The 23,522-nt window shown below is 48.5% G+C and overlaps 2 protein-coding genes across 13 annotated transcripts; both read left to right on the top strand.

Annotated features, from left to right (window-relative positions):
- Window positions 1–526: 526 nt before the first annotated feature.
- Window positions 527–7,647, top strand: LOC147823226 (uncharacterized). 6 transcript variants are annotated; one of them, XM_087193789.1, is made up of 4 exons: window positions 527–944; window positions 4,460–4,567; window positions 4,662–4,785; window positions 6,868–7,647. In XM_087193789.1, the coding sequence occupies exons 3-4, from the start codon at window positions 4,712–4,714 to the stop codon at window positions 7,514–7,516; spliced, it is 723 nt and encodes a 240-aa protein (XP_087049915.1). In that variant the 5' UTR covers window positions 527–944; window positions 4,460–4,567; window positions 4,662–4,711; the 3' UTR covers window positions 7,517–7,647. The 6 variants fall into 6 exon arrangements, with proteins under 6 accessions (XP_087049915.1, XP_087049912.1, XP_087049917.1 ...); XM_087193790.1 differs by lacking the exon at window positions 527–944 and adding an exon at window positions 2,664–2,829; XM_087193788.1 differs by lacking the exon at window positions 527–944 and adding an exon at window positions 2,677–3,001.
- Window positions 7,648–9,204: 1,557 nt separating this feature from the next.
- On the top strand, window positions 9,205–23,482 carry LOC147823225 (uncharacterized). 7 transcript variants are annotated; one of them, XM_087193785.1, is made up of 7 exons: window positions 9,205–9,583; window positions 15,397–15,612; window positions 15,727–15,775; window positions 16,596–16,771; window positions 20,287–20,394; window positions 20,489–20,612; window positions 22,703–23,482. In XM_087193785.1, exons 6-7 carry the CDS (start codon window positions 20,539–20,541, stop codon window positions 23,349–23,351), a joined length of 723 nt encoding a protein of 240 aa, XP_087049911.1. In that variant the 5' UTR covers window positions 9,205–9,583; window positions 15,397–15,612; window positions 15,727–15,775; window positions 16,596–16,771; window positions 20,287–20,394; window positions 20,489–20,538; the 3' UTR covers window positions 23,352–23,482. The 7 variants fall into 7 exon arrangements, with proteins under 7 accessions (XP_087049911.1, XP_087049908.1, XP_087049907.1 ...); XM_087193782.1 differs by adding an exon at window positions 18,438–18,656 and having other exon boundaries at window positions 15,727–16,771; XM_087193781.1 differs by adding an exon at window positions 18,438–18,828 and having other exon boundaries at window positions 15,727–16,771.
- The last annotated feature ends 40 nt before the right edge of the window (window positions 23,483–23,522 follow it).

The following is a 23,522-nucleotide window of genomic DNA, read 5'->3' as shown; positions in this document are numbered from 1 at the left end:
GGGATTCATTCCTCCTTGTGCAATGGCTGGCAAATACGAATGTCCTGGGATTTGGATGCCTGGGGGACATGTGCAGCTGAGGAAAGCCTGCTGGGCCTTTGGTCCTTTCGGGCAGCCCTGTCTTGGCAGAAGGTCCTTCTCAACTCCTGTCCCCACCCTGAGCAGGCCCCTTTTTCACACTTGAGGGACCCGCCCCGCAGGTTGTTGCCTTGTCCTCCCCATGTGGCCTCCTTCCTGTAAGAGTAGTTCAAGACCCAAGTGGAAGGGGTCATTGGCCCAAGTTCAAGAGCATCTGGCTGAGTGTGCTGGTGTTCAGTGGCCTTTCTCAAGGAAACCACATGCAGTTGGGGGCTCCTCCTGCTCATCCTCCCATTGATCCAGGGCCACTGTTTTTGTTTTTTGGTACCTGTGATTGAACTCAGGACCTGGTGCTTGCAAGGCAGGGGGCGGCACCCCTGAGCTAAATCCCCAGCAGGGCCATGGTTTTGTTAAGACTGTCCTTCCTCGTCTCCACATGAGGTGGGTTAGGGCCTGCTTTGGAGGGTCAAAAAATAAAGGGAGAGGAAACTGGTCAGAATCAGTCACATGGATCTTGATAACCCATGGGTGAATATGCTGTACCCGGATGATGGCAGAGAGACAGGGCGCACAGTGAGTGCCAGGGCCAACCTGGACGACGGGCGTCATTGTGCTGATGAGCTGGCAGCACAGGACTGGATGGATGGGGGAGGGGTGGAGTGTGGTGACCATGGAAACTGCCGCAGAAAGGCTTGGAGCTGAGAGGCAGGCCCATCCTGTGCGTGTGAGCTCCTGGTTCCTGGACCAAGACGCCAGCGAGAGGAGCCTGTGAGGACCCTGCGAGCAGCCCTGCCTGTCAGCCCTGGTGGCCCAGGGAGCAGGCCATCATCTCGTCCTGTCACCGGGTCCCGCAAGACAGCACGCTGGTGAGTGGATGCTCTGTCCTTCATGTTTATGGACTCTTCACTGTGGGAAATGGCCCGAAGCATCAAATGTGCCTTTCTAACCAGTTCTCAGTGTACAGCTCAGTGACACCTAGTGTGTTGCCATGCAGACGGGACTGTCATCACCATCCATGTCCAGACTCTCTCACTGTCCCCATGGGAAACACGGTGGCCATGAACTGCCACCTCCCCCTCCTCCCTGTCCTCAGGCCCTGGGCACCATCTTCTCCTGTCTGTCTCTGGAGTTACCTCTCCAGGGACCCCAGAAGGGGAGTCATCCAGGACCGGACCTTTGCTGCCTCGCTTCTTTCACTGAATGGAATGTCCTCTTCATTAGCCGTGGCCTGGGACCAAGAGGATGTTGACCCCACCTGTGTCCCCATCCGCTGTCCCACATCCCAGAGGTGATGTTTGTTGTCTGCACATATAGACCCTTTGTCTCTTCTGTGCTTTTACAGACACCTGTGCCATGTATCCTTTCCTTAGTTTGCACAGAAGTGGAGCCATTTCCACGCAGTCTTCTGCAGCTGAGATTTTTACGTAGCAAAGGGTTTGGAACAGCTTTCCTGGAAATATATACCCTCCCACCCTTCCCTCTGCCCCTCTCTGCCTCTGTCAGCTTCTGTGTGTGCCTTTCTCTCCACCTGTCCTTTGTCTCTCTCTCTCTCTCTCTGGCTCGGTCCATCCTCCCAATTTCTGTCTTTCAGGTTCTGTGCGTGCCTTTGTCTCTGTCTCCGTGGGTCTCTCTCAGTCTCTGAGCCTGTCTCTGTGTCTCTGTCTTTCTCGGCCTCCTCCATGGAAACCTTACTCGTGAGCATAAATAAATGGTGCACAAAGACACCCTGTGAATGGGACAAGGCCTCGTCACCCCAGACCCCCCTGCCCCTCACAGAGACCCCTTCAGGTTGCCAGGGGCTGTCCTTCCAGATCTTTCCATGCATCTGCCCAAGCCTGCAAACAGCCATGGAGATTCTTGTCTGTTTACCCAGGGAGGCCATCAAGTGCATGATGTGTTGTCACTCCCTAAGCCCTGGAGTAATGGATCTTTCTTCCTCACCGTGAGCAAGTGTGCCCACAGCCTCAAGGGCAGTGCCTAATGTGATCGCTACAGAAATGCTCACAGTCACTTAAACCCACTCAGGGTGCCAGGGTACCACTTACACTGTCCCTTCCTTATAACTTATTCAGGATGAGCTGGCTGATAAGAGGACTGCCTGGGATATGCACCTGCCCGGACGGCTTGGCCATCAGCTTGGCTCCTGCTGTCACCTGCAGCAGCCCTGGCCCTGCCCTCCTCTTACAGCCACGCCCCTCCCATGACCCACTCCTGCCCCCTCAGTGCTCTCTAGGACAGGCTTCTGTGGCTGCTCCTGCCTCTTCCTTTCTTCACTGCCCCACCCTAGGAGCCACCCAGCATTCAGGGCAAGTCTCCACACGCAGTGACCTCCCCTCCTCCCATTTCTAGGCCTCAGACTCCTCCTTAGGGTGAAATTAGGACAATTTTTCCTCAAAGATTATCTGCCCCCCACCCCCGCCCCATGTGGCATCCTCTCTGCATCTTCTCTCCTGCAGGCTGTGTGTGCAGCTGCCTCTCAGGCCGGTTTCGCCCATCTGCATTTGTCACTTACGTGTCTCCATTTCCTTCCAGCATGAATCTTCCTTGAGGCGGGCCACGCAAGCTACTCTTCTTCCCAATGCCCAGGAAGGTTTGTGCACATCATAGCAGCACTGCACAAAGCTTCCTCTACAGGTCCTGTCCCCATCTTCTGAGGACACCGCCACATTGGATTCAGGCCCCCTCTACACCTCCCTTGAGCTCGAGGACCTCTGTAAAGACCCTGGCTCTATGTTCAGTCTTATTCTAAAGGTCTGGGGCTGTGACCTTGATGTGTCTCTTTGGGGGACACAATGCAAGCCACGGGCTGAGATAAAAGGTTGCATGGGAAATGCAGACAGGAAGGACGGGTGTGGTGAGGAGGGACTCATCCCACCGTGAGATATAGGTGGTGCTTGAAGAAGCAGCCAAGGAAGGGAAGCAAGTGAGTATTCCCAGGAAGGAGGCAAGGAGCCACTCAGCAATCCCAGAGCTTTCTCAAAGAGGGGAGGATCAGGAGATGGAGGGAGGGGCGAGGCAGAGGAGGGAAAGGGGATGGAAAGGGAATGAAGAGGTGTGAGGTGCACGGACCATGTCTGCACAAGGAATGGAAAGCTCATGTACCGCAAACATGTACGGAAAGGGATGGGGATCAGGAGATCGGGGGTGGGGGGGTGGGAGGAGGGGAGGAAAAGAGGCTAGAGAAGAACTAAGGTGTACTGCGCACACGTACCAGCTCCCCACAGGGAATGGAAACACCGGATGGTATGAACATGCACTGATAAAATGATCAGGAGAACAGGGTTGGGCACAGAGTTGAGTGTGAAGACCCTGGAGGCAGTTTCCACTGTAGCCTTCTCCAGTGAGACTTTTCTGCCATGGAAAAATATACATGGCATGAAGTTTATCGTCTCAGTCTTTTTGACATGTTGAGATCAGGAGCACTCAGTATATTTCATCATTCCCATCCGTTTCTAGAACTCTTTTATGGTCCGCAACTGAAACTCCATCTCCACCTCCTCCCATTCACTCTCCTCCCAGCTCCTGGCATGCACATTCTACTTTCTGTTTCTAGGAAATCTGCCTCCTATAGGTGTCTTGTATAAGTGCACCCTGCAGTATTTGCCTTTTGATGGCTTACCTCACTCAGCACGATGTCTTCAGGGTTCACACAGGTTGTAGCATTGGCAGAGTTTTCTCCCTTTGTGTGCTGTGTCGAGGCCACATGTGTTTATCTTCCCATCCATCAGTGGACATTTGGGTTGTTTCCCCTTTGAATGACTGTGCATAATGCCATGATCATCGCTATGGAAACATGTTCTCAAGACCCAGCCTTGACCTCTTTTTCGAGCATGCCCAGAAGTAGCATTGCTGACTCACATGTGGATTCCTAGGTCAAGTTTTCCAGGAATCACTGTACAATTCCCACAGCAGTGCACAAGGATGCCCATGTCTCCAAACCCTTGCTCAAATCTCTCTTTTCATCTTTTTGGATGAAAGAGTTGACCTTGAAGATGTTTTTATTCAAGCCAAGAGGAGGCAAGGAACCAAGGGTTCTACATGTTTCCATCTGCTTCTGTCACTCAGGCTTCATTTTCAGAGGACACAGAAAAGGTCATGGGTAGGCATTATTATAATTGATGGGAGTCATCTGCGTGTTGACACTCTTCTTTTGTGTCACTGCAGATGGGACCTAGGGCCTTGTGCATGCTATACAAGTGCTGTACCCTGAGCGACACCTCCCGCCCTTGTTGGTTCTCTTGATGTGAATAAATCCCATCGTGTAGCAAGATGGGCAGGAAGCACTGTGTGTGAGGGCTCTGGAGTCTGCACTGCCATTTATGTCTATGTCGCTTATTGAACTTGCATATGTCCTGCATCTCTTTGTGCTCTTTCTCCTCAGCAGTAAGACGGGGATCACAATTTTACATCTGTTACTGGACTCTGAGGATTGAACGTACCCATATGCACACAGCACTGACACAAGGGCCTGTGTTATGCAAAACACAGGGTAAAGCTGTAGTGACTATTTTATGGGAGCCAAGGATTTTGTAGGCCTTGTTTACTACCTCAAATTTTACCTAACAATACTTCTCTTCCTGTAGGTGGTTCATCACTTTTCATTATTGGTTGGACATTTTCCTCTTCGTGAAGAATGATTCCTACTTCTGCAAAGGATAGTTATCATTCCATCTTTCTGTTGTGGACGGTGACCCTCCGCACCCCTAGGTAAATGTGTAGAGAAGTTACATGTAGTTCTCTTACTTGGCCTTTGAGAAAAACATGTCCCTACACAGACATCACCAGATCCACCCCAAACTAGCACATTTTCCTGACAACTGCAGCATTCTCCTTGCTGATGCCCTCTCTCCATCAAAAGTGCCTGATCCTGTGGTCCATTCCCTCAGATCTCCTTTGGCAAGGAAGTGCTCTGGACAGTGAATTCTCAAACCTGGCCATCATTTCCACCCCTGTCTCACAAGGCAACTTTCACAGTAGCCAGCTGCCTTCCCCTCATGAGAAAGCACATCCCAAGGAAGCCTGGTGCTTACTGGGGCCTGGTTGGAGACAGCAGACTGCATGGGAAGGAGATGGACTTTGGAGGCCCCTAGAATGATTTGCATGGGCAGCGCCCACATCGCCCACATGCTTGGGCAGACATTACCACCACCTTTCTGGGAATCAACCCCAGGGGTGGCCCCCCAACTGCAATTTGTTATTACCCCTGACACTTCCATGCATTTGAATTGACAGGGGAGACAAATAACTGAGTTCCCAATCTAAATGTGAAGTGTATGCTTTGCTTCATACAAGATATTTGCTGCATATGAGGTGCATCAGGATGGTTTTAAGTTGCACCCACAAGAAGCCAATAGGTAGAGTTTGGAGCAAGCAATGGGTTAAAAAGGTAAATGGGCGTGGTGTGTGACACTTCCCATATAGATCCATAAGGTCAGGCTCAGGCCACCTTTCCTTATAAAGTATGTGTGCTTTTCATTACAAAGCATTACAGATAGGCTGAGGGTTTATCTCAGTGGCAGAGCACTTCCTACCATGAGTGAGGCCCTTGTTTCAATCCACACTACTGTAAGACGAACCAACCAGTAAGCAAATAGAGAAACAAATTGTGGAAATATATGTAGATAAGAATGAAAAGCTCCTCTCTACCAAACTGATTTCCTTAGAATGACTCCTTTTGTGTGCATCTTTTCAACTTTTAACAAATGTGTTCATATCTACTTGTATATATAAAGAAAAGCAGATATGGTTTTCCTTTAACACAAATGTTCACACCATGCATTTTATTATTCATTTTGGGTTTTACATTTTATTCATTTTGGATACTATTTTTTCTTCCTAGATTTCATATGGGTTAACTCGTTCTTCGTAATGGCCATGTACTATTGCACTATGATGTTGAAGATGCCATAATTTACTTGAACACCCCTCTATTTATCAACACTATGGTTACTTCCAATTTTCTCTATTGCAAAGGACCCTGAAATGAACATTGCTCCATATATTTGTACAAACTCTTATTTCAGTATGAATTCTCAAGATGGGAATTGATAGACAAGACATGAACATGTCTGCTTTTGAAAGATTCTGCCACACTGTCCTCCAAAATCACCTACCAACTCATTCGCCCACAGCTGTCATGGATTCCTAGGCTTTTTTCCCTCCTTCTTCCCTCCCCTCCCTCCTCTTCCCTCTCCTCTCCTCTCCTCTCCTCTCTCCTCCCCTCTGCCACTCCCCTCCCTCCCTTCCCCTTGTTTCTCTGTTTTCTCTCTTCTCTCTCCCTCCATCCCTTCTTTCCTTCCTCCCTCTGTCTTTCCCTTTCTCAGTTGTACTTTCTTTTCTTTCTTTGAGACAAGGTATCTGTATGCACCTGAGACCAGCTATAAATCACTATGCAGCCCGAGCTCGCCTTGAACTCTAGATCCTCCTGCCTCAGCCTCCTCAGTGCTGGGATTACAGGTGTTCTGCCACACACAGCTGCTAGGCTTCTTTCTCTTCTCATGTAAAATATTTAGGACAGCAGTACCTATGCAGAACTTTTCTGTTTGTTTGTTTTTGTTCTTGTTTTTGTTTTGTTACTGGGGATCAAACTAGGGACCTTTTGCTTGCAAGGTCGGCACTGGAACTACTGAGCTAAATCCCCGGCCCCTGAAGAACTTTTAAATACAAATTTAATACGTGGGCAACAGCATGTAAATATTTACCCCCCTCTCCCCATGACTCATGTTCTGTTTTCTCTCCCTTCCTTGGTGTTCCTGCTCTGGCTTCCTGCCTCTGCAACATCCTCTACAGTTTTCCTGGAATGAAGCAGCACATCTGTGCCCTGACTGCCTTCCTGTTTAGTTCCGTGGCCTGGGTGTTGGGTATCATCGTAGTGAGCAGCGTATCCTGGCGCATGTGGGAACTTAACAGCCAGGTTTCTCTTGTTGCCTTCATTGGCCTTTGGGATGCTCAGGATTCTCTCAGGCGAAACAACTCTGGCACAGTGGTTGATGTGCTAGTAGTGGCTAACATGCACAGGGGGTGGACCCAGGCAGTTGAGTTTGAGTTTGTGAAAGATCTAATGGGGTTGGTGAAGTTTGTACAGCCAGTGGCCCTGATTCTCAGCACAGCGGCCTTCCAACTCAGCAGGCTGAAGCCCGCCTACCCCGAATTCCTGCGACTCTATTACAGAAGCTTGGTCCTCCTTCTTTGCCTCAACTCTTGCTGTGTGGCTCTGGCTGTGAGCTGCAACTATGTCATGGACATTTCTGGCCAAAACCCCCTTGATTTCCCATTAGCGCTTACTGTGGGCAAAGAGGCTGTGACCAAGAAACACTTCCCCTATGTGTTCCCACTAGGGATCATCACTGCCACTCTGTCCCTCCTCAGTGGCATCCTGTGGTTCGGGGTCATGAGCTTCACAAAGCCCAAGTCAATGGCAGTGGCAGATGTGCCCTAAGGGAAGCTCAGAGCTGAGATGGGATGTGTGGGAAGGCCTGAGCACAGGGGGTGTGGGGAAATTGCCAGCTCATTGGCATACTGAGGCAACTCTGTCCTCACTGCAAATAAAATCTCTGCCTCAGATTCTCAGCATGTGTCTCAAGGTCCTGGCCTCCTCTGTGCTGTCGTCCATTTCTTCTTTGAAGGGTTTCATTTCCGGAAGTCTGCCGCCCAACACTTCCTGTTCACATGCTGCCAAAATCCACAGGCAGGGAAGTGTGCTGGCTGGTGTGTGCCAGCTCACGTCAGTGACAGGGACCAACTCCAGGTTGGCTCCGAGTGTGGAAATAGGCTCCTGTGTGCACACAGAAAATACCCATTCTCAGAGCTTAGAGGTCTGCCAGATGCACCCATTGGTGAGTTTGTAACAGCAAATGAGAAATACCAACAGGCACCCGGGACATGGAGGCAGAAAGCAACCTTTATTTACATCGATGGGCCTGGTTGGATAATTCCTCAGAGAACCAGGCCCTGTCTTTCTGTCTGTCTACAGTTTATATAGGATTTGCAAGCAGGAACTAGTACAGAAGCAGAGCAGGCAGTTGATTGGTTACATACATAAAATCATTCCTACTGACTGGTCTATAGCAAGGTCAAACTCAAGGTAAGAAACATATTTGGCGTATGCATCAGTTCGGGGTAGGGTCTGCCAAGGAGGAGCAGGTAAGCAAGACACATACTTAGAGTGGGCCTCATAGGGAGTACATTACATTCCAGAATGTGTTCAAGCTTGGAGCAGAGATAGGGAGTTAAGCTCTTGGTGGTACTAAGAGGTTGCATGGGGAGTTATGTGTCTGGCAGTGCTAGCGAGAAAATGTGTTTACAATAATCATTCCCTACAGAGCACAAGGCCATGGAGATTTTAACTCCATTTTCAGATTAACCCATACCACACTTTTCCTTTTCCAGGGCAGATCAAGTTTTCTCAACCTTGGCACTGTGGACATTTTGGGATGGGTTGTTTGGGAACAGGGAGGCTGGGCTGTGCATTGAGGATGTTAGGAGCATCCGCAACCTCTTCCCACTAGAGGCCAGTAGTGGCATTCGTTCCCCCAACTGCAAAAATGCAAATGAGCAGACATTTCCAAGTGTCCTCTGAGGGGTGACCGTGTCCCTGCTGAGACCCAGTGGTCTGGATGTCGCCCGTGACCCAGGCCACTGAAGTTACTGGTGTGTTGAGAGGACCCTGACAAAATCACGAACCTCAAGAAACTGCACAGTCTCATGCATTACCTTAAGTCAGGGTCTGCTGGAGAATTTACTTCCCCTTCCTGGGGACATTTGACAGTGACAATGTCCATGAACCATGTGATCCCCAAAGTATCAACTGCTATGTTATGGTTACACAGCTGGATAGATGCAGGTGCTGAGAGAATCGGGAATCTTGGATTACAACCTAAAGCAGAGTTATGAACCCTGAAACAGATTATGAAAAAGCAATAGATGAAGTGATAAAGAGTTTGTAAGAGGCGGGGAAGATAAAGTGAGAAGGCCCATTGAATAGTGCATGGAATTTCTGTAAACTAAAAATAGCCGGTGAGAAGGCAATCGTGGAAGTGCGCTTAAGTTTTTCCGGCATTCCTGAAAGACATGAATCCTCAAGTTGAGAAAGGATAGGAAGTCTCCACTAGGCTAAATAAATGTAGACTCATACATAGACACATAAGCAAACGCAGGGACTTTCAGGTACAAAGAGAAGTTGTTGGAGGAAACCAGAGGAGAAAAACCAGCAAATGAATGATAGAGGATGTACAACTAGACTGACAGACCACAGACTTTCAACCAACAGCAAAGTGAGAGAAAACAAAAACAGAAATGTCTTCAAAGACATGAACTTAATGGTCAAGTGCTGAGTCTGAGTCCATTAGTTACTACACCACTGCTCAAGCATGAGGACAAAATGAAGACTGTTCCAGATGAAGGGCTTTCCAAAGGAGCCAATCTGGGAAGGAATGCAATTGGACCCAAAATGGAGCCAGATCAAGAAGAAATGATGAACAAATGAAATGATGAGCCTGTTGCTAAGGTAAACCAGCCCGGATTGAAATTTTAAATGGCTATCTATGAGTTGCATATAAAAGCTTAAGATGGGAGAGGGCTGATAAGTGCTAAGGTCTCTAGAGTCTGTTCTGAGTCGTTCATTAACTTTAGCTTTTCAGTAAATGTATGGGAAAGTGTAAGCGTAACTTCTAAACAGAAAGAGAAAGAAATTAAAGTGAAAGAATTGCAAAGGAAGAAAGGAAAGTACAATTTTTACTGTCAACATGATTATCCAGGAAAAGACTAAATAGTCATGACTCCATGTTTAAGAATTTTCTAGAAAAGGAGCGCCACAGAGAGAAAACAGTGTTGTGATTCCCGTGGTGAGAGTGAGTGGAGCGTGACCACAGGGAGGCACTAGGGAATTTAGGGGGTGATAAGCAGGTTCTGTAGCAGGGGTGTGGTCACGGTCCCACCATTACAAAATTTACTAAAACTCTTCAGACCTTATACCCGAAATTACTTAAATTGTTTAATTTACAAATTATACTTCAATAATTACAAAGAAAACTCTATCCATTCCGATACATCAGTGACAGTCTTACTTTTTCAGCTCTGGGGATGGAGCCTGTGGTCTCATACATGCTAGGCAAGCACTCCACCGCTGAGGTAGATCCCTAGCCCCAGAGAAGCTTTTGGAAAATAAATATGACTTTAAGTGGGAGTAAATCTTCTTTGTTGAAATTCTCGAAAGACAGTAAGTAAAGGTATAGGCTATGTACATCACTGAAACGGGCCTGTGTTCTAAGTTTAGTGAGTCCCCTCCATCTACTCCAGTTCCAACCAAAACCCCACAAGAGTTTCATGCTCATTTAGGGACCATTAGTTGCTCTGATAAATGGAGAAACAGCCGTGACTTCCCACAGTAGTGTTATTTCTGACTCCTGTTGTGTCCAAAGTGAGGTCCCTTCTGGCTGTGGCTCAGTGTCCTTCAATCTTGTAGCCACAAGTCCTTAGCAGGGAGGCGGCCAGGGCTCCGTGCTTATCTGCACCTGTCTGGAAGCCCAAGGAGTTTGGCGTCTTTTCATGGGGGTTTATGGGCTGGCTGGAGGGGGGATGCAGCATTCCTGCTCACATAACGAGGACTAATAGCAGCCAGATAGCTGGGCTATTGACTCCAACTCTGTGTTCAGGAGCAAGGAAACAGGATTACGGCGAACACGGGCTTGTGGCCACTGCAGTTTCTCATGAAGCTCGATGGGCAGATCTTATCTCACTCAGAAGTGTAAAAGAGCACCAATGGACAAGCCAGGTGGTCATGCAAAAAGTATGAGAGGACTTTGATTATATCAGGCTTTCTGTAAAGCTGTGGTTACTCAGATACTTTGTACTATTGTCAGGAAGAGACACGTCTATAGCGGCATACTTTTAGATGTTCAAGGAGAAATGAATAAGTAACTTATTTTTCATCCTTAAAGGGAAAGATTTCCTGTCACATGCTACAAGGGTGAACCTCAAGCCCGTCAGGCTAAGGGAAATAAACCAGTCACAAAATCACGTGTATTGTGTGATTCCACTTGTGTGAAGTACCTAGAATGATCAAAGTCAGAACCAGCAAGTAGCATGGAGGTGGTCAGGGGCTGGTAGCAGGGGGATGGGGAGTTTTAATGGATAATAGACTCAGTTTTGTGACACTAGAACATTCCAGAGACTAGTCACACAGCAGTGTGACTCTGTAGAACTCTATACTTGAAATGGTTAAGATTGTTTTTTAAACCTTACCAAATTTTATATTTTGAGTATGTGCAATTTCCTCCCTATCAATTAAATCTCAATAAAGCTGTTTCATTGCAAAGAGATTCACAAAGAGGACGATGGAATAGAGTTCCTGGAAACAGATTTACCAACATGGGACAGCTTGGCCTATGACCCATGTGGCATTGAAATGTGGAAAAAGAATAGCACTTTGTTTTGTTTTGTTTTGTGGCAGGGTCTCCCTTTGTAGTTCAGGCTGGCCCTGAACTCACTATGTAGTCCAGGCTGGCCTCGAACTCTCGGTGATCCTCCTGCCTCAGCCTCCTGAGTGCTGGCATTACAGGTGTGCACCTCAAGGCCCGGCCAGGAATAGAACTTTTAAACAGCTAGGCCAATTGATTATCCACAGGAAAAGATAAATTTATCCCCATAGCTTAAACCACGCAGAATAAAATAAGCTCCCTGATGATACTTTTAGAAGGAAATATATAAGACCATCTCTACAACATCTGGGTAAGGACGGTCTTCTTCAGACACACATGCCCAAACACACACACACACACACCCACATACACACACACACATGCCCACATGGAAAAATAGTATCCAGAACATCATGATATTTTACCAATGATTAGAAAGAAAACATTTACTAGAAAACTGGGTAGGAGTGTATGAGCTGGTGAGTCCTAGAGATAAAATCCGTATCACATAACAGAGGCTGAGCAGGAGTACCCTGTTTCCCGAATTTATATGATGTGCGCTCTAATGACCTGGGGAGCCCCAAAATCCTGCTGTCTGTGCCCCATCCCAGACAGTGTCATTTTATTTGCCTGTGCAGACTTTTTCAACCTGTGTGCTGTCAACGTGTCAGGCTCTAAAGGTCTATGTATTGGAGGATGTTTAGCTGCCTTCTGATTCCTGTCCACTAGATGTCCTTCATAAATGATTCCCAAGTTGTCTCACCATTTACAAGGTATGAAAAAAAGCCCCTGGTGTATTTCTAGTGCTAATTTCATCTTTAAGAAGCTGTGGAGCAGGGAGTAAGCTCCTCTCTGAGACTTTATTTTGACTTTGACAGTGAAGTCAGTCATTGGATTCTTGGAACAACTGAGAATACTGAGATAGAAGACTGTGGGCTTTAGTCTTAGACCTTTTATAGTATCAGGGAAAGAGATTTCAAAAGTAACTGAGGCCAGAGAGGGTTCTTTTCGTGGCCCAGGACACTGCAAGGGTCTTTGCAACCAGGGTGATAGAACACCCTCAAAATGGAGCTGTGCCGCCCTCATCAGTGAGAGCCATGGGGAAGAGTGCGGGTGGAGTCAGAAGCAGTCAAGGGGATGCTAGTGGCTGTGCAGAAAAGCTGAAGTGGGCAAGGCTGTGGGAAGAGATGGAAAGGACCACAGAGCCAAGGATGAACCTGAGCGCTTAGCAGAGCCCGTGGGACAGAAGTTGGAAGGCCGTAAGCTGCTCTGTGCAAAAGCTGCTAAGGACAACTCAGAATGATATTTTCAGTTAGTTCGGAACAAATGACAAGACTGCATTGGGCCTGTTACTAGAGTCCTACAGCACTACAGGAAGAGACTACAAACAGAGAGATCAGAGGGAGAGAGAATGCTCATTGGAAATGTGTTAAACAAACCTGCTGAAGAGGGAATGAGCTGGGACAGCAGCAGCACACAAATATCATCAAGGAAGCTTTAGCGGTGCCAGTGCAGCATGTAGCCCCAGAACTTGGGAGGCTGAGGCAGGGTGACTGAGAGTTTTGGGCCAGTCCGAGCTCCATGCTGACATGAAGGCCAGTAGCAAGAGCCTGTGTGAAAAAATAGAGGAGAGGAGAAGAGAGTGGCGGGAGGGGGCAGGATGAGAAGGGGGAGGGGAGGGGAGGGGAAGACAAGGCTACCGCAGAAGGCCCACCCTCATTACACTCTTAGGGGTGGGGCTGGAAAGTTCCACTTAATTGTCCACTTCCCTGGATGAAGAGACTCCTGGACTGGTGATTGGATCACGGGGGCCCCACACCATGCACAGATGACTCCACGGATGTTCACAGCTACACGTGCTGTTAGGAAGTCGGCCCAGTGGGCAGCGGGTCCCTGGGAGCGTCCCTTTGGAGGGGACATCTCTCACTGGTGCTCTTCCCTGTGCTCTGCTTCCTGGCCACCATGAAGTGAGCAGCTTGGTTCTCCCACACCTTCGGCCCTGATGTCTCCATCTTAGAGACAGTAGATCCTGGACTGAAACCTCTGAAACCGTGAGCCAAATTAGACCTCTCCTCCTCTGAGTTGTGGACGTGGGTATTATGTTTTGGAAAGCGGACCCAACCTCGTCCGAAAGTCAATAGAAAACAGTGGAAGTTTTTCCTCTAAGATCCAGGATTAGGCAGGGAGGCCCACTCTTGCCACATGATTTCTACAAGTGGAATCCTTGCCAGCCAGAGCAGCATGCATTGGGATAGTGCCTTTGAATTGTCTCCCACAGTTTCATACTGGAGACTGTACACAGTGGTACTGAGCACACAAAGTGATCAGGAGGAGACAGAAGGGACAGCACGAGTGTGCCTTTTCCAAGATAACCTCGAAGCATGGCTTACACACTGTGTGGTTACAAGGGAGGGTTACATGCTCAGTTAGGATCTCCATACAAATCAAACCCTGGCCCTCAGACAAGGCTGGCTTAGCCACAACTGTTCTGGGGTGGAAAAGGGCTATTCAAAGGCCATACCCCTTGAGGATGCGAAGGAAATTTTAAGCTAGTCCAGAATTACCCAATCAGTACTGATATAGATGCCAACAAGTATGCAAACATTAACAAACTCTCAGTTTCCAAATTAGGAGGAAAAAACCTTAATGACATCATGCATTGACCGAGTATCAAAGCTCTTCTAAATGAATGATATTAGAAAAATTAAAGCTTCCAAAATTGTACATTGCCGGATTACTCATAGAAGTAAAAAATGCATGGATGACACATTCTGGTTTCTCTTCAGATTCATTACAGGACCTACATTCTTTGAAAACTAACATTCTTTTGGAACAAACTAAGGAAATACCATCTTGGAACAACAAGTGAACATTGTCACTCTGCCGTGACTAGGTCTGGTAGAAACTACTACCCCAGGTATCGGAACTTGGAGAGGCCCTGAACTGGAAGCAGCTGTGAATGAAGTTTGGCTGGTGCTCTCTCTCCTTCCTCTAGCAGCCTCTACATGCTGAGGTGCGAAAGCACCCAGGTTGGTCCTGTGAACCTGGGCCAACAAGGCCAGGACTTTATCCTACTGGTTTCAGCATGGGCTCTGGGTCCCACAGGAACTCATATTGCACAGGATCACTGTTGGCCACCTGCTGGTACTCCAGGCACTTTTGCTGCACAACGTCTTGGGTGAGGAGCTCCCTGGGCTCCCCATAAAGAACATGCTGCTGCCCAGCATACAGCTCTGTCAGATCCAGTGCTCCCCAGACCAGACCTCTTCTTCAGTGGCACGCTTGCCTTCAGGATGATCACACCCAGGACAGGTAGCCAGAGGCCAGACTTGCAGGCACACACACGAAAACTGCATATGGATGTTCACAGCAGCTCTCTGGGTAAAGACCAAATCATGGGAGAAAACCAGTTGTCCTTATCTGTGGGAGTGGATAAAAGATCATTAGTCAGAAGCTTATGGTGCATATCTGTAATCCCTGCTACACAGTAGGATGGATGGCAACTTCAAGGCCCGACAGGGTAACTTAGGGAGTCCCTGTGTCAAAATGAAAAACTAAATAAACGGGGCCAGGTAGCAACTCGCTGGCAGAGTGTCACTGGGTTTGTTCCCCAGTACCACTAAGAGAAAACAGAAAAGCTCTGTTTTCTATAAGACATACCAAGCCGTAAGCGAAAACAACACAAAGGTGGTACAGGCAACAATCTGAGTTCATCTCCAGGTCATTATGCTGAGTGACACAAAGCAAATCATAAAAATCAATATATATTTCTTAAGTGTGTAATATTCTCTAACAGACAAAATTAAGTATTTGTATGTTTTCTACAGCCTTCGCATTTCAATTTTGATGCATCTGAAACATTAGCTTGTTTTTGGGGTATTTGCATGTTTTCATAATTTAGATTTACCTATGAGTTATACAACTTCTACTTCTGATGAAGATCGGCTGGAAGCACCGGGCCGCCTGAGGACACTAACTATCATACATGTGCACTGGCAGCCATTCTGTGCTAACGGACAGCAAAGAGTCTACGCCGCTCTCTTCTCGAAGTTCTACTTCGAAACTCATGATCTCTGCATTTGATGTTGAAGGAGAGCAAAGCATGGAAGGTGCTACAGTGAGTATCAAGAATCTGGCCTGGAATGAGTGCTATTATTTGAGTCATGCACAAATGGCAAGGCCTAGTCATGTGGTTATTTCTAACTACAAGAACACTTTTATCTCTCCCTAGGCCCAGGAAGGAGAAAAAGCCCAGATACGGAGGAGCACTTGACCTCATGGTATGGACTTTCTCCTTAAATCTCTGTACACATCTCCCCTCACTTCTTGGAAGGGATTCATTCCTCCTTGTGCAATGGCTGGCAAATACGAATGTCCTGGGATTTGGATGCCTGGGGGACATGTGCAGCTGAGGAAAGCCTGCTGGGCCTTTGGTCCTTTCGGGCAGCCCTGTCTTGGCAGAAGGTCCTTCTCAACTCCTGTCCCCACCCTGAGCAGGCCCCTTTTTCACACTTGAGGGACCCGCCCCGCAGGTTGTTGCCTTGTCCTCCCCATGTGGCCTCCTTCCTGTAAGAGTAGTTCAAGACCCAAGTGGAAGGGGTCATTGGCCCAAGTTCAAGAGCATCTGGCTGAGTGTGCTGGTGTTCAGTGGCCTTTCTCAAGGAAACCACATGCAGTTGGGGGCTCCTCCTGCTCATCCTCCCATTGATCCAGGGCCACTGTTTTTGTTTTTTGGTACCTGGGATTGAACTCAGGACCTGGTGCTTGCAAGGCAGGGGGCGGCACCCCTGAGCTAAATCCCCAGCAGGGCCATGGTTTTGTTAAGACTGTCCTTCCTCGTCTCCACATGAGGTGGGTTAGGGCCTGCTTTGGAGGGTCGAAAAATAAAGGGAGAGGAAACTGGTCAGAATCAGTCACATGGATCTTGATAACCCATGGGTGAATATGCTGTACCCGGATGATGGCAGAGAGACAGGGCGCACAGTGAGTGCCAGGGCCAACCTGGACGACGGGCGTCATTGTGCTGATGAGCTGGCAGCACAGGACTGGATGGATGGGGGAGGGGTGGAGTGTGGTGACCATGGAAACTGCCGCAGAAAGGCTTGGAGCTGAGAGGCAGGCCCATCCTGTGCGTGTGAGCTCCTGGTTCCTGGACCAAGACGCCAGCGAGAGGAGCCTGTGAGGACCCTGCGAGCAGCCCTGCCTGTCAGCCCTGGTGGCCCAGGGAGCAGGCCATCATCTCGTCCTGTCACCGGGTCCCGCAAGACAGCACGCTGGTGAGTGGATGCTCTGTCCTTCATGTTTATGGACTCTTCACTGTGGGAAATGGCCCGAAGCATCAAATGTGCCTTTCTAACCAGTTCTCAGTGTACAGCTCAGTGACACCTAGTGTGTTGCCATGCAGACGGGACTGTCATCACCATCCATGTCCAGACTCTCTCACTGTCCCCATGGGAAACACGGTGGCCATGAACTGCCACCTCCCCCTCCTCCCTGTCCTCAGGCCCTGGGCACCATCTTCTCCTGTCTGTCTCTGGAGTTACCTCTCCAGGGACCCCAGAAGGGGAGTCATCCAGGACCGGACCTTTGCTGCCTTGCTTCTTTCACTGAATGGAATGTCCTCTTCATTAGCCGTGGCCTGGGACCAAGAGGATGTTGACCCCACCTGTGTCCCCATCCGCTGTCCCACATCCCAGAGGTGATGTTTGTTGTCTGCACATATAGACCCTTTGTCTCTTCTGTGCTTTTACAGACACCTGTGCCATGTATCCTTTCCTTAGTTTGCACAGAAGTGGAGCCATTTCCACGCAGTCTTCTGCAGCTGAGATTTTTACGTAGCAAAGGGTTTGGAACAGCTTTCCTGGAAATATATACCCTCCCACCCTTCCCTCTGCCCCTCTCTGCCTCTGTCAGCCTCTGTGTGTGCCTTTCTCTCCACCTGTCCTTTGTCTCTCTCTCTCTCTCTCTGGCTCGGTCCATCCTCCCAATTTCTGTCTTTCAGGTTCTGTGCGTGCCTTTGTCTCTGTCTCCGTGGGTCTCTCTCAGTCTCTGAGCCTGTCTCTGTGTCTCTGTCTTTCTCGGCCTCCTCCATGGAAACCTTACTCATGAGCATAAATAAATGGTGCACAAAGACACCCTGTGAATGGGACAAGGCCTCGTCACCCCAGACCCCCCTGCCCCTCACAGAGACCCCTTCAGGTTGCCAGGGGCTGTCCTTCCAGATCTTTCCATGCATCTGCCCAAGCCTGCAAACAGCCATGGAGATTCTTGTCTGTTTACCCAGGGAGGCCATCAAGTGCATGATGTGTTGTCACTCCCTAAGCCCTGGAGTAATGGATCTTTCTTCCTCACCGTGAGCAAGTGTGCCCACAGCCTCAAGGGCAGTGCCTAATGTGATCGCTACAGAAATGCTCACAGTCACTTAAACCCACTCAGGGTGCCAGGGTACCACTTACACTGTCCCTTCCTTATAACTTATTCAGGATGAGCTGGCTGATAAGAGGACTGCCTGGGATATGCACCTGCCCGGACGGCTTGGCCATCAGCTTGGCTCCTGCTGTCACCTGCAGCAGCCCTGGCCCTGCCCTCCTCTTACAGCCACGCCCCTCCCATGACCCACTCCTGCCCCCTCAGTGCTCTCTAGGACAGGCTTCTGTGGCTGCTCCTGCCTCTTCCTTTCTTCACTGCCCCACCCTAGGAGCCACCCAGCATTCAGGGCAAGTCTCCACACGCAGTGACCTCCCCTCCTCCCATTTCTAGGCCTCAGACTCCTCCTTAGGGTGAAATTAGGACAATTTTTCCTCAAAGATTATCTGCCCCCCACCCCCGCCCCATGTGGCATCCTCTCTGCATCTTCTCTCCTGCAGGCTGTGTGTGCAGCTGCCTCTCAGGCTGGTTTCGCCCATCTGCATTTGTCACTTACGTGTCTCCATTTCCTTCCAGCATGAATCTTCCTTGAGGCGGGCCACGCAAGCTACTCTTCTTCCCAATGCCCAGGAAGGTTTGTGCACATCATAGCAGTGCTGCACAAAGCTTCCTCTACAGGTCCTGTCCCCATCTTCTGAGGACACCGCCACATTGGATTCAGGCCCCCTCTACACCTCCCTTGAGCTCGAGGACCTCTGTAAAGACCCTGGCTCTATGTTCAGTCTTATTCTAAAGGTCTGGGGCTGTGACCTTGATGTGTCTCTTTGGGGGACACAATGCAAGCCACGGGCTGAGATAAAAGGTTGCATGGGAAATGCAGACAGGAAGGACGGGTGTGGTGAGGAGGGACTCATCCCACCGTGAGATATAGGTGGTGCTTGAAGAAGCAGCCAAGGAAGGGAAGCAAGTGAGTATTCCCAGGAAGGAGGCAAGGAGCCACTCAGCAATCCCAGAGCTTTCTCAAAGAGGGGAGGATCAGGAGATGGAGGGAGGGGCGAGGCAGAGGAGGGAAAGGGGATGGAAAGGGAATGAAGAGGTGTGAGGTGCACGGACCATGTCTGCACAAGGAATGGAAAGCTCATGTACCGCAAACATGTACGGAAAGGGATGGGGATCAGGAGATCGGGGGTGGGGGGGTGGGAGGAGGGGAGGAAAAGAGGCTAGAGAAGAACTAAGGTGTACTGCGCACACGTACCAGCTCCCCACAGGGAATGGAAACACCGGATGGTATGAACATGCACTGATAAAATGATCAGGAGAACAGGGTTGGGCACAGAGTTGAGTGTGAAGACCCTGGAGGCAGTTTCCACTGTAGCCTTCTCCAGTGAGACTTTTCTGCCATGGAAAAATATACATGGCATGAAGTTTATCGTCTCAGTCTTTTTGACATGTTGAGATCAGGAGCACTCAGTATATTTCATCATTCCCATCCGTTTCTAGAACTCTTTTATGGTCCGCAACTGAAACTCCATCTCCACCTCCTCCCATTCACTCTCCTCCCAGCTCCTGGCATGCACATTCTACTTTCTGTTTCTAGGAAATCTGCCTCCTATAGGTGTCTTGTATAAGTGCACCCTGCAGTATTTGCCTTTTGATGGCTTACCTCACTCAGCACGATGTCTTCAGGGTTCACACAGGTTGTAGCATTGGCAGAGTTTTCTCCCTTTGTGTGCTGTGTCGAGGCCACATGTGTTTATCTTCCCATCCATCAGTGGACATTTGGGTTGTTTCCCCTTTGAATGACTGTGCATAATGCCATGATCATCGCTATGGAAACATGTTCTCAAGACCCAGCCTTGACCTCTTTTTCGAGCATGCCCAGAAGTAGCATTGCTGACTCACATGTGGATTCCTAGGTCAAGTTTTCCAGGAATCACTGTACAATTCCCACAGCAGTGCACAAGGATGCCCATGTCTCCAAACCCTTGCTCAAATCTCTCTTTTCATCTTTTTGGATGAAAGAGTTGACCTTGAAGATGTTTTTATTCAAGCCAAGAGGAGGCAAGGAACCAAGGGTTCTACATGTTTCCATCTGCTTCTGTCACTCAGGCTTCATTTTCAGAGGACACAGAAAAGGTCATGGGTAGGCATTATTATAATTGATGGGAGTCATCTGCGTGTTGACACTCTTCTTTTGTGTCACTGCAGATGGGACCTAGGGCCTTGTGCATGCTATACAAGTGCTGTACCCTGAGCGACACCTCCCGCCCTTGTTGGTTCTCTTGATGTGAATAAATCCCATCGTGTAGCAAGACGGGCAGGAAGCACTGTGTGTGAGGGCTCTGGATTCTGCACTGCCATTTATGTCTATGTCGCTTATTGAACTTGCATATGTCCTGCATCTCTTTGTGCTCTTTCTCCTCAGCAGTAAGACGGGGATCACAATTTTACATCTGTTACTGGACTCTGAGGATTGAACGTACCCATATGCACACAGCACTGACACAAGGGCCTGTGTTATGCAAAACACAGGGTAAAGCTGTAGTGACTATTTTATGGGAGCCAAGGATGTTGTAGGCCTTGTTTACTACCTCAAATTTTACCTAACAATACTTCTCTTCCTGTAGGTGGTTCATCACTTTTCATTATTGGTTGGACATTTTCCTCTTCGTGAAGAATGATTCCTACTTCTGCAAAGGATAGTTATCATTCCATCTTTCTGTTGTGGACGGTGACCCTCCGCACCCCTAGGTAAATGTGTAGAGAAGTTACATGTAGTTCTCTTACTTGGCCTTTGAGAAAAACATGTCCCTACACAGACATCACCAGATCCACCCCAAACTAGCACATTTTCCTGACAACTGCAGCATTCTCCTTGCTGATGCCCTCTCTCCATCAAAAGTGCCTGATCCTGTGGTCCATTCCCTCAGATCTCCTTTGGCAAGGAAGTGCTCTGGACAGTGAATTCTCAAACCTGGCCATCATTTCCACCCCTGTCTCACAAGGCAACTTTCACAGTAGCCAGCTGCCTTCCCCTCATGAGAAAGCACATCCCAAGGAAGCCTGGTGCTTACTGGGGCCTGGTTGGAGACAGCAGACTGCATGGGAAGGAGATGGACTTTGGAGGCCCCTAGAATGATTTGCATGGGCAGCGCCCACATCGCCCACATGCTTGGGCAGACATTACCACCACCTTTCTGGGAATCAACCCCAGGGGTGGCCCCCCAACTGCAATTTGTTATTACCCCTGACACTTCCATGCATTTGAATTGACAGGGGAGACAAATAACTGAGTTCCCAATCTAAATGTGAAGTGTATGCTTTGCTTCATACAAGATATTTGCTGCATATGAGGTGCATCAGGATGGTTTTAAGTTGCACCCACAAGAAGCCAATAGGTAGAGTTTGGAGCAAGCAATGGGTTAAAAAGGTAAATGGGCGTGGTGTGTGACACTTCCCATATAGATCCATAAGGTCAGGCTCAGGCCACCTTTCCTTATAAAGTATGTGTGCTTTTCATTACAAAGCATTACAGATAGGCTGAGGGTTTATCTCAGTGGCAGAGCACTTCCTACCATGAGTGAGGCCCTTGTTTCAATCCACACTACTGTAAGACGAACCAACCAGTAAGCAAATAGAGAAACAAATTGTGGAAATATATGTAGATAAGAATGAAAAGCTCCTCTCTACCAAACTGATTTCCTTAGAATGACTCCTTTTGTGTGCATCTTTTCAACTTTTAACAAATGTGTTCATATCTACTTGTATATATAAAGAAAAGCAGATATGGTTTTCCTTTAACACAAATGTTCACACCATGCATTTTATTATTCATTTTGGGTTTTACATTTTATTCATTTTGGATACTATTTTTTCTTCCTAGATTTCATATGGGTTAACTCGTTCTTCGTAATGGCCATGTACTATTGCACTATGATGTTGAAGATGCCATAATTTACTTGAACACCCCTCTATTTATCAACACTATGGTTACTTCCAATTTTCTCTATTGCAAAGGACCCTGAAATGAACATTGCTCCATATATTTGTACAAACTCTTATTTCAGTATGAATTCTCAAGATGGGAATTGATAGACAAGACATGAACATGTCTGCTTTTGAAAGATTCTGCCACACTGTCCTCCAAAATCACCTACCAACTCATTCGCCCACAGCTGTCATGGATTCCTAGGCTTTTTTCCCTCCTTCTTCCCTCCCCTCCCTCCTCTTCCCTCTCCTCTCCTCTCCTCTCCTCTCCTCTCCTCTCTCCTCCCCTCTGCCACTCCCCTCCCTCCCTTCCCCTTGTTTCTCTGTTTTCTCTCTTCTCTCTCCCTCCATCCCTTCTTTCCTTCCTCCCTCTGTCTTTCCCTTTCTCAGTTGTACTTTCTTTTCTTTCTTTGAGACAAGGTATCTGTATGCACCTGAGACCAGCTATAAATCACTATGCAGCCCGAGCTCGCCTTGAACTCTAGATCCTCCTGCCTCAGCCTCCTCAGTGCTGGGATTACAGGTGTTCTGCCACACACAGCTGCTAGGCTTCTTTCTCTTCTCATGTAAAATATTTAGGACAGCAGTACCTATGCAGAACTTTTCTGTTTGTTTGTTTTTGTTTTTGTTTTTGTTTTGTTACTGGGGATCAAACTAGGACCTTTTGCTTGCAAGGTCGGCACTGGAACTACTGAGCTAAATCCCCGGCCCCTGAAGAACTTTTAAATACAAATTTAATACGTGGGCAACAGCATGTAAATATTTACCCCCTCTCCCCATGACTCATGTTCTGTTTTCTCTCCCTTCCTTGGTGTTCCTGCTCTGGCTTCCTGCCTCTGCAACATCCTCTACAGTTTTCCTGGAATGAAGCAGCACATCTGTGCCCTGACTGCCTTCCTGTTTAGTTCCGTGGCCTGGGTGTTGGGTATCATCGTAGTGAGCAGCGTATCCTGGCGCATGTGGGAACTTAACAGCCAGGTTTCTCTTGTTGCCTTCATTGGCCTTTGGGATGCTCAGGATTCTCTCAGGCGAAACAACTCTGGCACAGTGGTTGATGTGCTAGTAGTGGCTAACATGCACAGGGGGTGGACCCAGGCAGTTGAGTTTGAGTTTGTGAAAGATCTAATGGGGTTGGTGAAGTTTGTACAGCCAGTGGCCCTGATTCTCAGCACAGCGGCCTTCCAACTCAGCAGGCTGAAGCCCGCCTACCCCGAATTCCTGCGACTCTATTACAGAAGCTTGGTCCTCCTTCTTTGCCTCAACTCTTGCTGTGTGGCTCTGGCTGTGAGCTGCAACTATGTCATGGACATTTCTGGCCAAAACCCCCTTGATTTCCCATTAGCGCTTACTGTGGGCAAAGAGGCTGTGACCAAGAAACACTTCCCCTATGTGTTCCCACTAGGGATCATCACTGCCACTCTGTCCCTCCTCAGTGGCATCCTGTGGTTCGGGGTCATGAGCTTCACAAAGCCCAAGTCAATGGCAGTGGCAGATGTGCCCTAAGGGAAGCTCAGAGCTGAGATGGGATGTGTGGGAAGGCCTGAGCACAGGGGGTGTGGGGAAATTGCCAGCTCATTGGCATACTGAGGCAACTCTGTCCTCACTGCAAATAAAATCTCTGCCTCAGATTCTCAGCATGTGTCTCAAGGTCCTGGCCTCCTCTGTGCTGTCGTC

The sequence above is a fragment of the Heterocephalus glaber genome, unplaced genomic scaffold (assembly GCF_053883595.1).
Source record: "Heterocephalus glaber isolate CG9 unplaced genomic scaffold, H.glaber_assembly_v1.0 deba00001595, whole genome shotgun sequence".
NCBI classification, from domain to species: Eukaryota; Metazoa; Chordata; class Mammalia; order Rodentia; family Bathyergidae; genus Heterocephalus; species Heterocephalus glaber.
The sequence above is the reverse complement of the archived record's forward strand: the minus strand, read 5'-3'. Positions and strand labels throughout refer to the sequence as shown.